The sequence below is a fragment of the Arctopsyche grandis genome, chromosome 9 (genome assembly GCF_051622035.1).
Source record: "Arctopsyche grandis isolate Sample6627 chromosome 9, ASM5162203v2, whole genome shotgun sequence".
NCBI lineage: Eukaryota > Metazoa > Arthropoda > Insecta > Trichoptera > Hydropsychidae > Arctopsyche > Arctopsyche grandis.
The window spans coordinates 30,288,690-30,301,757 of record NC_135363.1 but is presented as its reverse complement, the minus strand read 5'-3'; the positions used below and the strand labels follow the sequence as shown (position 1 = coordinate 30,301,757).

The 13,068-nt window shown below is 32.8% G+C and overlaps 2 protein-coding genes across 3 annotated transcripts; both read left to right on the top strand.

Annotated features, from left to right (window-relative positions):
- The first annotated feature begins 1,398 nt into the window (after positions 1-1,398).
- On the top strand, positions 1,399-5,292 carry LOC143917395 (phospholipid phosphatase 5). 2 transcript variants are annotated; one of them, XM_077438891.1, is made up of 6 exons: positions 1,399-1,595; positions 1,840-2,023; positions 2,115-2,184; positions 3,594-3,722; positions 3,803-3,970; positions 4,037-5,292. In XM_077438891.1, exons 1-6 carry the CDS (start codon positions 1,534-1,536, stop codon positions 4,348-4,350), a joined length of 927 nt encoding a protein of 308 aa, XP_077295017.1. In that variant the 5' UTR covers positions 1,399-1,533; the 3' UTR covers positions 4,351-5,292. The 2 variants fall into 2 exon arrangements, with proteins under 2 accessions (XP_077295017.1, XP_077295018.1); XM_077438892.1 differs by having other exon boundaries at positions 1,433-1,629; positions 4,037-5,290.
- Positions 5,293-5,487: 195 nt separating this feature from the next.
- LOC143917347 (uncharacterized) lies at positions 5,488-10,655 on the top strand. The gene is made up of 15 exons (XM_077438828.1): positions 5,488-5,631; positions 6,121-7,644; positions 7,709-7,891; positions 7,974-8,039; positions 8,110-8,229; positions 8,305-8,355; positions 8,481-8,537; positions 8,606-8,692; positions 8,762-8,848; positions 8,925-9,017; positions 9,094-9,159; positions 9,247-9,333; positions 9,961-10,088; positions 10,158-10,348; positions 10,634-10,655. The coding sequence occupies exons 1-15, from the start codon at positions 5,607-5,609 to the stop codon at positions 10,635-10,637; spliced, it is 2,769 nt and encodes a 922-aa protein (XP_077294954.1). The 5' UTR covers positions 5,488-5,606; the 3' UTR covers positions 10,638-10,655.
- The last annotated feature ends 2,413 nt before the right edge of the window (positions 10,656-13,068 follow it).

Genomic DNA, 13,068 nt, shown 5'->3' with positions numbered 1-13,068 from the left:
CAAACACAGCTGATTTCATTTCTGTTAGACAAACTTTTAAATGAAGTATGAATTTGCTTTTTCACACTACCATCGTGTGAAATAGCCAAAGTTGAAGTAGTATATTTAAGGGCTATTTAAGGTATTGAGAAAAGGGTAAAAGTGAGAACGCTCGACAGGAAAAGCGGGGCTAGATGTTGGTTGCCATTATGCCGGTGCCAGACATGAGTTCAAAGAAGTGATCACTTCTTTGAAGACTTTGCTCACACATTTGGTCACATATTGTTGTATCTGCCAGATATGTGTTCAAAGATTTGATCAACTAGGCTCGCGCAACTGGGCTTCGCGCAGTGTGGCAGGCACACAAACATTTGGACTTTTATCCCTTTGATGTGCGCTAAAAAACCGACACGGAACGGCAAAGCGCACTTAAGTGATCAAATATGTGACAATAGTATCAAATACCCGTGCCACACATGTGAACACTTATTTGATCACATGTCTGGCGCCGGCATAATGGCAACCAACATCTAGCCTCGCTTTTCCTGTCGAGAGTTATCACTTTTACCGAGAAAAACTGTATTTTGATTAAAAAATACTGGGGGTCTTACTTAACCCCGGTTCGGGAGACTCGTCTGATCTCGACACCGCTACGCCCTTCAAAGATTAACAAAAATAAAGAAGATGGAACTAGTTTTGGAAAAATACATTGACTAACAGACTTATTTTGTTTATTTTATATTGTTGCAAGATATATTAGAGAGTCTAAATACACCTTTATAAAACTCGAAATCCTCGGCCATAGTTATCTAGGGCAGAGCATCGTAACCTTTGGATATTCGCGGCACACGTTGTTTATGAATCGTAGAGTTTGTCAGCTACGTACATACATATGTACTTTATCGGCAGTCACTAGTTATTCCGTATATGCGTAGGGACAAAACAATAACTAACATCGGTTTTCTCCTTCACACGCGACCTCACTCGCACGCATTAGGCCGAAGTGCTGTTCGGAGAACACATATTACCGCCGTGCACAGGTTACGATGCTCTAAACTAGGGTTTGTTTAGATTTGCTACAATTTTTCTATTGGATTTTTAAATAATTCTAGTTGGAAATGTTAGCGAAATTTTCAGCGTGGCGGGCTTTTCAACAGAAAAGACGTCAGCACTCAAACGGTTGAGCTAATTTTTTTGGAAAAAAATAAATATGTAGGGGGGAGGGCTTTACCCTCCTCGTGCCACACCCTGGAAATAAGTGTAAATAAAAATTAAGCCCATTATTCTGGACCTCCAAAATAAATCTTTTAGTGTCAAACATCTTGTAGGTGCGCGACACAAATTGTCCGATCAAGATTTTGCCCCAAAAAGTTTACTTGTTTAAAAATTATGTTTTTTTAAATTAGGTTAGGTAATGGCAGACATTGTCTATGTTATGAGTATTGTATACGTCAGTTTAAGTGTCAGATTTAAACTGTTAGTAGCTGCGTCAGACGTGGACTCGTCGGAGAGGGGCGCAGTCGCCAGGGGGGCGCGAAAAGGGGCGAAGGCGTAATGTGGTGGCGACGGGGCCTTCTCGAGCTTCTCCCGAGGATCGTCATGGCTGCAGTCTTCGTGTCAGTTTTGCACAACTCTTTACATACGCCATATGTTTGTATTCACAATATGTTTACAAAATTGCCAACGTGTCATGCATCGAATCGTTCAAACGCCAACCGATCGATCGATACTATTTAGCAATCGAAATATTGTTATTTTCAATACGATAAATCTGTCCATATTGAATTGTATTTGTGTTGTTGTTGTTAATGTGGGTGAATTTATTGAATAACCTACATAGTGTGCTTAACTATTTTTCAGCCAAACCGAAAGGATGTCTCCGTTCGATCGATACATTCAACCAGATGAAATGTGGTTGTATCGGAATCCAAGACGGGATCCTTATGTCTCCAATGCCACTCTGTGGTGTCTCGTTTTGCTGACACCGTTGACTTTAGCACTTGTACATCTTGTCATTAAACGTGATAAAGAAGATTTTGTTCAGGTTACAATTGTGTTTCTACTCGTTTGCAATTATTATTTTTGCATGAAACAATTCAATTTAAATCATTGTATATTTATTTTTAACTTTTCAGATTATGCTTGCAGTAACGTTAGCACTGGGAATTAACTGTTTACTGACAAATATAGTTAAACTTATTATCGGTGAGAAAATATTTGCTTTCTATGATTAAACGGTTCTACGACAAAGCGTCGACGATAAAATAATAACGTGGCATAATGTCTACGGACAAAATGTTTAATGTGTTAATGGAAATGTACAGATCTTTATTGAATCACACGTTTTATTGAATACTTTTACGCATATTTCGGTTAAAAAAAATCGTTTTTAAACATATGTTTGGTATGTAAATTTTGTCTGTATACATTATTTATTTATTAATTTATTGAAAAATCAACAGACAACCGATGTAGAAATGCATAAAAATAAAGAATAAATGCAACAAAATAACATCTAAGCCCAATTATAGATTTTTACGAATTACATAAAATGATACATATAGACAAACAAATGAAAAAGAAAAAAATAAAAACTAAAACATGACTAAATAGAACAGTGCATAACTAAACATAAAGTTATATAATATTGAATAAAGATTATACCTAATAGAAATAGAAATGGATTAATCAATCAATCAAGACTCTCCTGATGGCGCTCCTGAATTGATGCAAGGAAATACCGAATAGATCAACGTACTTCAGCTCCCCGTTAAGCATACTATATACACGCTGTAGATAGGAATATTTTAGGGAATTGGTTTTGAAAGGAGTTCACGTGTGTCGAGAATACCTAATTGGGATCCTGAAACCATCCTTAGTTAATCGGGACAATTAAGGAAACCATTTAGGAGCTTAAAAAGGAATGTAGCATCAGTGGATCAATCAATCAAGACTCTCCTGATGGCAGGCCTGAATTGATGCAAGGAAATACCGAATAGATCAACGTCATTCAGCTCCCCGTTAAGCATACGATATACACGCTGTAGATAGGAATATTTTAGGGAATTGGTTTTGAAAGGAGTTCACGTGTATCGAGAATACCTAATTGGGATCCTGAAACCATCCTTAGTTAATCTGGACAATTAAGGAAACCATTTAGGAGCTTAAAAAGGAATGTAGCATCAGTGAGTCGTTGCCCGACAGAAAGATTGTTAAAGGATAGGAGTTTTAAAATATCGGGAACAGTAGTATGGGCGTAGATAAGAAAACAGTAGCGTAAGGATTTGATAAATTTTAGTTGGACTTTTTCAATACAATTAATATGGGCTGTATAAAAAGGTGACCAGATAATTGAGGCAAATTCAAGGTGAGACCTTACAAGGGAAAAATAGTAATTTAAGTACATGAGGATCATCAGAGGGTTTAGTTGAGCGGAGTAGGTATCCAATATGCTTTAAGGAAATATGTTCATATGTTATGTCGAGTTATCATTTTGTCCGTAGATGCTTTGTCGTGACATTAAATAAAATAGCTTGTACTCAGTCAATATAGATTATAAAACATTTTTTAAATCTTTTAATACAACAATACATTTTACCATGATTCGTACGTAGGTCGTCCGCGTCCTGATTTCTTTTGGCGATGCTTTCCTGATGGTGAAATGAACTCTGAAATGCAATGTACTGGTCCTTTAGCAGACGTAATAGAAGGCAGAAAGTCATTTCCCAGCGGACACAGTAGCAGTAAACATCAATTTACATATACTTTTATTATTAACATCATCTTTTTCACTACGAAAAGCTTTTTTTTTATATACTTTCAGTATCATTCACATCACTGGGAACAATGTCTTGGTGGATGATGGGTAAATTCCACGTGTGGTCTTCGTGTAGAGGTTCATCGCTGAGACTTTTACTAACTTTAACACCTCTCGTGATAGCTGGAGTCGTGGCCATGAGCCGAACATGCGACTATCACCATCACTGGCAGGGTAGGTTGATAATAATCAAAATGTTAGGCAAATTCGTGTAAAATTTGACTGTTTGCAATTTTGTAGATGTCACTGTGGGATCTCTTCTTGGATTGATGATCAGCTACATGTGCTACAGACAATACTTTCCATCGTTGACCTCTCAGTATAGCCACAAACCGTATTCGTCACATTTTCAATCTGTCAGCACGATACAGAGACGGGAGAGTTCCTATTTAAATACCCCGGGTCCTTGTATTGCGTGTAAGATGTCTTCGTCTTCGGAACAGCTGACGGACGCGTTGGCCGATGATATCGATTACAACAGTGATATTAAGTTGGACGGTGTATTGAGAAATCCTAATTTGCTTCCTATCAAACCTCCCGTCAAGTGGATTTAATTTGATTGTTATTTTTACTATGTATGCAATTGTTGATGGATGCAATTTGTATTTTTTTTTTTGTTATTTATTTATTGAAAAGTGTTTCATTATTGTTTATGACGATTCAATGTGTGTATTATGTTTACAATGGTGTTGTTGTTGGCTTCCAAGAAAAGCGTAATGTATTTCTGTGTGTGTTATTTGGCTTTAAATATAATATTGTGTGTAATTTAAATCTTTAATAGATGCTTGAATTTGATATTACTTTTTTAATGCAATGTACAATGTGAATGTGATTATAGCGATTCCTCAATAAGTTCCTCAATAAGTATTTTGTATTATTTTTAGTATTGTTTAATTTATTGACTGTCATTATGTTTTAGTACAAAGATTTTATTATTGCAACTTAATAATTGCCTACGTATATCGTTAATCTGGCCTTAAATTTAATATACTATCTTAATTTGTTTATAAAAATATTGAAAATTATTTTTGGGTACCATTTCTCATCACCACCTAATATTTGACAGTTTTTATTTCCATTTCTAATTTAAAAATGAAGCCTAGGATCTGAAACAAAAACTCTATTTGTAATTCAATGGGAAAAAACTGCTTGGGATTGTGTCGTGGTGAATTTTGGTACTGTTACCGCAAACACACGTTGAAAATTTTAGGCCTTTTTAATTTTTTCTATTATTTATAAATAACATTTGTACAAAATTAACCAAATAAATGATTAATTTTATAATTGAAAACTATTATTGATATTGTTAATGTTTTAAAATGTTTATTCAGATCAATCGGTACAATTCGTATACATTCCAATTTTAAATTTCAGGGTATATTCGGTTGATTTGTGATTTTACGACAAACGACTAGCTTAATGAAAATGTATTATTATTTTTGTACGTCGATGTTTTATTGAGCTGTGTATTTTAATAAAGTGTTAAATCCAAATAAACGTGTCTATCATTTTTAATACGTCGTCTTGCAGTAAAATTTTGAATTGCTAATTTAAATGGGAATTATTTAGACGAAAATTTATTAATACATATGTATGTATATTGTAATAATGGTTTCATATCATACTGACTTTCAGACCAAATTGACAATTTTGCAACAATACTGAAACGGGCCGTTCAGTGGTCGTGGAGATGTTGCACTGATTTGACGTATTTCTTTAAAGAAACGAATCTACCCAACTAAATTCATAATTTACAATTGATTCCCAATAAATTGTGCTGTTTTTCATTTAAAATAAAAATTTTTCTAAGATGTCTCGTACACTCGTATGCAATGGTGAGGATTAACATTTTTTTGTGTTTTTGTTCTTTGATCTGTATACATATATACATTTTAAATATTCGTTTTTATTTATCATCTATGCAAATATACACCTTTTAATTTAGAATCCTAACTATACAGATAAATTTGTTTGAAAAAGCTCCATTATTAATTTTTTATTTCAACTATCTCCCCGCCTGAGCAACGCTGGGCAATTCAACTAACTTCAAATATGAGTTATTGAGATTATCAGGAAAAAAAGTATTGGTTTGAGTTAATTGTTGAGTAATTTTATTATATAAGTTCATTTTTTATTCAGATTTCCGTATCATCCAAAGTATATATACTTACATACACATTTAAATTGTGATATATTAAAAAAAACACAGAATTGATACAATTATAATCCTTAGATTAAACATGTAATTGTTAACAAACATTTTAAGTAAGTGGGTAGAAACTATTGACACTTAGAGAATTGTTACCGTTGCTGTAATGTTTCAGATACAATTGAATCTCCAGATACAAATATTTTCAATGTGCAAAAATTGTGCCAGTTATTCTCACCGGAGAAGGAAAATGAGGGTCCATCAAATTATTCATCCAAAAAAGACCATGAGGATCGGAATTCGTATTTACGAAAAGCTCTGGATGTAATAGTAAAAAATAAGGAAAATGAAAAAAAGGAACCATACAAAAATTTTCCAGACGTAGTCGCTACAATCAAGTTAACTCATCCTCATTTAGAGACACAGAGGATTGGTGAAGCTCCGGTCCGGTCCGAAGAACGTCAGCAACCGGAAAAAGTCAATGATTTATATGAGGAAGAAGACAAACCGGCTTACCCTCTGAAGGCATTCCAGTCATCAGAAAGGACATTGAAATATATGACGGATGAAGACATTCTAGAAAAAGTTGATAATTTATCTGATGAAGACGCATCGTGTAATTCACCGGAGGAGTTCCAGTCATCGGAGAAGGCATTGCCACATGTGACAGATGAAGCCGTGATTGATACCGACAGAAAGTTTTCAGACATTCTAGATATAGTCCATGATTTACGTGAAGATATAAACGGAATATTTGAACCAACGGACTCACCACAGTCGACAGTGAAGGCACCCCAGTTGCCAATAAAGGCACCCCAGTTGCCAGTGAGCGCACCCCAGTTACCAGTGAGGGCACCCCAATTGCCAGTGAGGGCACCGCCATTTGTGACTGATGAAGCCATGGCTGGTATCAGTAAGATGCTTTCAGATATTCTAGATAATGATTTACATGAAGACGAAAAAAAAGCCTTTGACCCACCGAAAGTACTACAGTTGCCAGTGAGGGCACCCCAGTTGCCAGTAAGGGCACCCCAGATGCCAGTGAGGGCACCCCACTTGCCAGTGAGGGCACCAAACTTGCCAGTGAGGGCATCTCAGTTGCCAGTGAGGGCACTCCAGTTGCCTGTGAGGGTTCCCCAGTCGCCGATGAGGGCACCATCATATGTGACCGATAAAGCCATGGCTGATATCAGTAAGAAGCTTTCAGATATTCTAGAAAATGTCGATGAATCGCACCAAGATGAAGATAAATCATGTGACCCACCGAAGGCTGCTCAGTCGAAGGAGATTGAACCGCTAAATGCGATTGATGAATTCATGATCAATGTCAATAAGAAGCTTTCAGTTATTCTAGAAGAAGTCGATGACTTACATGAAGATGAAGTCAGACCGTTTAACCCACCGAAGGCACCCCAGTCGCTGGAGAGGGCACCCCAGTCGCTGAAGAAGGCACCCCAGTCGCTGAAGAAGGCACAGCCAGATACGATCGACGAATTCATGGCCGAAGTCAATAAGAAGCTTTTAGATTATCTAGAAAAAGTCGAAAAAGTAGAAAACGATTCGCACGAAGATGAAAACGACCCGTTTGACTCACCCGAGTCGCCGGAGGGAGCACTGCCTTATGTGACGAATGAAGCTTTGAACGCTATCAATAAGGAGATTTCAGATATTTTTGAAAATGACGAACGAATTGAAAATGGTATTTCAATAGTAATATAATGATTTTAAAATGCAAATTAAAACTATGCCAAGTTTTGTTTCAGAGTCTAAAATACAGGATCTGAGTGTGGACAAAGATACTACTTGGACGAGGGTAAATCGGAAAAATAGATTCGGAAGGAAAGCTAAGCTAGCCCATAGATTTATCATGTGTGAAAATTCATTTGTTCCGTGGGATACTTTTGAGAAAATGTACCCTAATAATTCTAATGAGTTGATAAGGCCTGGTATATATTTCATAGTAAATAAATAAGTTGTTTATTTATAGTTTTGAACATACATATGTTGACTACAGTTTATTTTTTACAGTGGAAGACAGTGATATAAATAAAAACGACATCATTCGTAAATATATTCTAACGAGTTACAATACCAGTACGTGCTGTCATTCAAAATTCAAAATATTCAAATAAATTGTTTGTAATTGCTACGTTTTTTGTTACAGAAAATTTCCGCAATAAATCAATGCCAAAAAGTGACATTAAAAAAACAGTTAAAAGTGATGTTTATGATATGATTCGATACCAAAGAATACGGAATGAAATTTTTCAGTGCATAGAAAACAGTATATATAAGTTAATTGTGTTTAAAAATATTTAATAATTCTTTTTTAATAACTTAAATTTTATTCATTTGACAGCTGAAACTGATGAAAGCGTAGATGCAATCTGTTTTATTCCAATAGTTATAGGTATGTATGTATGTACACATATATTAAAATAGTACTAAAATGTGAGCTTTATGTATACCTATTTTAAGTTTTTAAAAACCTTATGATCTAAATATTATGCACATTCATTTTATTATGAATTATAGCGGAGGAGATTGACCCATTCATAATTACACCAGACATTGTCGAAATTGACCCACCAGGTATAAATATTTATTAATAATATAAAGTATTAATTAATGTGAAATAAAAATTTGGCTTTCTTTTACAGAAATCTTTACTGCACAGGTTGATTATTCACAAAGTATTTTTGAAACTACGAATTTAAATCTGGATTATAAATACCAACCACCGAAAGGTAATGTTTAAATAATGGCATATTAAGTATTAAAATATACGAATTATATAAATTTATTATGATTTTTAGACGGTTTTAATGTTTCTGAATGTTTGGGTAGACTTTTTGGAGGCGACGAATCAAAATTGAAATTTACAACTCGGTCTCAAATGGCAGGTGTGAAATATTTCTTCGTTTTATCTGAAATATTTGTATTTGAAATGTACTTTGAATCCAATTTATTGTTTTATAGATAAAAATCCAATTGCTGCCGAAATCAAACCAAATCCGATATTAAATGATATAATGGGCTTTAATTTAAAGCAATTAAATCCCAGTCTTCAAGGTAACATCTATATATTTGACAACAGTGTATTGTAAACTGTGTAGTTTCGATTGTAAACATTTAACATTTATTACAGCCTTATCATTAATTGGAAATAAGTATTATTCTAGAGTTCAAGAGATGGCCGTTAGGTATATTCATGGTAAATTTTTAATTTATAACTTTTTAAGCCCCTGATTTCTTTGATCGTTGATATCCTTTAAATCATGTTGTCAATTTTGAATTTAAGATTCAAATAATGCGATGAGAAGTCAGAAATATTCCACCAGATCGAATTCTCATGCCAATTACACTCACTTTCCGCAATTAAAGAGAGGTTTGATTTTTAAATGCTTTTTATTATTACTAAATTATGTTCACAATACATCTCATATCTGTTTTAATAGCTACTGATCTACTGATCATTTTCTATTTTACAATTTAATTTTATTTGGTTAGTAATCATAGTATTACAATATTATTCTAATGTTAATGTACAGCATAATAGGAAAAAGAGCTCAAAAACCTATTTACAATCCTTATAAATGCTCAAAATACATCTAATACATAATATTAATTAAAGACTCTCTAAAGTCGATGACCTAAAGCAGATTGTGTTTGATTTTGATTTTTAAATGCTTTTTATTATTACGAAATTATGTTCACAATACATCTTATATCTATTTTAATAGCTACTGATCTACTGATCATTTTCTATTTTACAATTTTGATTTAATTTTGTTAGTAATCATAGTATTATATTATTCTAATATTAATGTACATAGGAAAAAGAGCTCAAAAACCTATTTACAATCCTTATAAATACTCAAAATACATCTAATACATAATATTAATTAAAGGCTCTCTAAAGTCGATGACCTAAAGCAGATTGTGTTTAGGTAATCTGTGTTTTGTATCAAAATATCAAATCTACAATAACATACAAATGTCAATGAATATTCAGATTCTTCAAGATACGGACTTTTACCATCGCAAAATGTAAGCAAATTGGCAAATTCCATCTATAGTCTACAAGCAACGTCCATTACCCCCGCGTCATCAACTGTGGTGACCAACGGTGGATTACTATCGGTTATTATTCATTTTCTTTTGGTTTACATTTTTTTTTTATACACATTTAACACTCTTTGTTATTTTCAGGAGACCACTTGCGTCTATTGTCGCAGCAACGAAAATTATTACCAATATCACAAGACGCATAGAGTCAAAGACATTTACAACAGAGTGACTTGTCCAATCCTCCGTCGCACAGTTTGTCCGATTTGTAGTGCAACGGGTGACAATGCACACCCTTCGATGTATTGTCCATATGGTAGAAATCGAATACTTGGGTATATGCCTACTTACAAATCTAAATATTTGATTTTTTGATTTTTAAATGCTTTTTATTATTATGAAATTATGTTCACAATACATCTTATATCTATTTTAATAACTACTGATCTACTGATCATTTTCTATTTTACAATTTAATTTAATTTGGTTAGTAATCATAGTATTATATTATTCTAATATTTATGCACAGCATAATATGAAAAAGAGCTCAAAAACCTATTACAAATCTGAATATGTTTTCGTATATATGTATGTATATTCAATTATGATCTTTTTTCCAGATAATCGACGACAAGAATGGCAACATATGTACATGAGTGTATAATTTTAGGGTAGATTTTGATATTTTCTTATATGAGAGTCTCATATAAAGAAGATGGTTTCTTTTTTGAGACAAAACTCTTCCGATCACTCATCACCAATATACGTAGTATAATATTATTTATATTTGTAATAATTTAATTTGAATTACATATTGAATCGTGTAAATATGATAAATTTAATTCAGCGATTAGAAATTTAAAATTCAATCACCGCTTTTTATGAATTAATTTTAAATATAATAATTTTTAATTAATTGATTTTCAATATTGCAATATCTATTATCGAGTATTAAGTGCTTGAAAAAAATATAAATACCAGGCAAGACTAGTATTTTATTTTCTTCTTAGGTGTCGACTATATTTCACTTTAAAATGTTTTATATTGTTTTCTATTTACAAACTCTTATCATAAGAAGTGAAGTTAATAAACTGAAGTTGACATCAGAAGAGAGAATGTGTAGATTAATGGATTAATTTGTAGGGTTATTATTATTGATGAACATTATTATTAATGAATTTGATAAAGTATGTATGTACATTCTCTCTTAATAATAATAATGATAGCAGATCATTTAATTATACATACTTACTTAAAAATAGGTAAGTAGTTTGTATAGAACATTCAATTTGTAATTATTTTAGTATTTTTTATAATCGAACTTATATAGGTATATATTCTTCTCATGATTTATATAATAATTACAACAATTTTACTATAATTGATATTCATATAATGTTCATTTATTTGTAATGTACCTAGTATGTTTGTAATGAGATAATAAATATAACTACTTACTTTAACAGTGGTTTTTTTGTATGTATGAAAAATAAAACAATAATTCCACCATTTTGTTACACGCAACTCTTTCATTGGTGAGGTTTGGTAACACCTTTTATCCTAAACGAGTTTTTTCATATGCTTTCCTCGCTGCAAAAGGAGATGAAAACCAGTTTTGATATGACCGATACACCGATTGGATGTATGAATGTACACAGGCCTGACAAAAGGGGAGGGGGGGAGCCAGGGTCAAGTTCCAGAGACCAGCCACGTGAAGTCAGGTCCATGGCAGGATGTCTGACTGACCGATTCCGGAGAAAAATTACAACAATAATATGACAATGTCAAAGATGCAAATCCCCAACTTTTGTTCGGTTTTCTTTAAGTATTATAGTAAATAGATATGTATTAGATGTCTATCTATAAATATATTTATCTACAATATATATATTTTTATTTTTAAGGGGGCTGAAATTATTTTTATTGGTGCTCGGGATTTCTCTCGGTGGCCCTGTATGTGTACATCAGTGGCGGACGGTGGGTGTTAATACCGGGTGTGCTGTGTATGCCGTAGGGCATAGGGTATAAAATTAGCAATTAAAAAAAAATACTCGTTTTGCATTACAAAAATGTTTAATTTATTAGTTATTTATACATAAGTTCAATGCGACGTTTCTGAGACATAAACTTTTCAATCACGTCTGCATAGAATGTGTCTTTCTGTTTTAATTCCACCAATAACTTTTTTTCTATTGAAATTAAGCTAAGGCCACATAATCTATCTTGACCTTGCGTACCTCTATAGCAAGTTTTTATTCTTTTCAGCGCCGAAAAAGAACGTTCTGCTGAAGCTGTACTGCTTGGTATCGTTAATATTAATTCTCTCAGCTTAAACACCTCTTTAAAACCAGATTCGAGGTTATTTTTTGTCATGAATTGTATTAATTCATGAACAGGTTTCTCTGAAAATTCAGAGCTGGAATATAGCACAATGAGTTCGTTTTTCAATCGAATATAATCAAACAGTGATCCATAAAAATCTTTTAATTTATTAATTAAAACATTTGGAAAATTTTCTTTATATTCGTCATATTTATCATTACAAAGAAGGTGAAAATATTCTAATTTGGAAAGTGAAGAATATCTACATTCGACTTGTGCGATTATGCTATCAACTATTTTGAAATATATGTAATTGACGAAATGAAGTTTTATCTTCTACTTCTGAATAATTTTTTAATCTTTGTGGCCTACGATCATGATCATCATTTTTTTCATTTAAATAATTATTCCATAACATTTCAAAATTATTATCCCTTTCGTATTTCAGTTGCTGCAAAACATCATTAATTTTTTTACAACAATATAAAACGTCCGAAGATTTAGATTGAAGAATGTTATACAAAACATCAGTTATTCCAAACAGTTTTGAAAAAAATTGAAGAAGTTTAATTGTTTGAAAATCCTCTAAAAAGCCTAAAAACCCTCGTGCTTTTATAACAGTATCTGTGTCCCATAATTCACAATTTTCTATAACATGTCGAAAAAAATCTGTAAATTGACTTCTGTATTGTTGTACTGTGCTACTTAAACGAGATGTAAAATTCCACCTTGT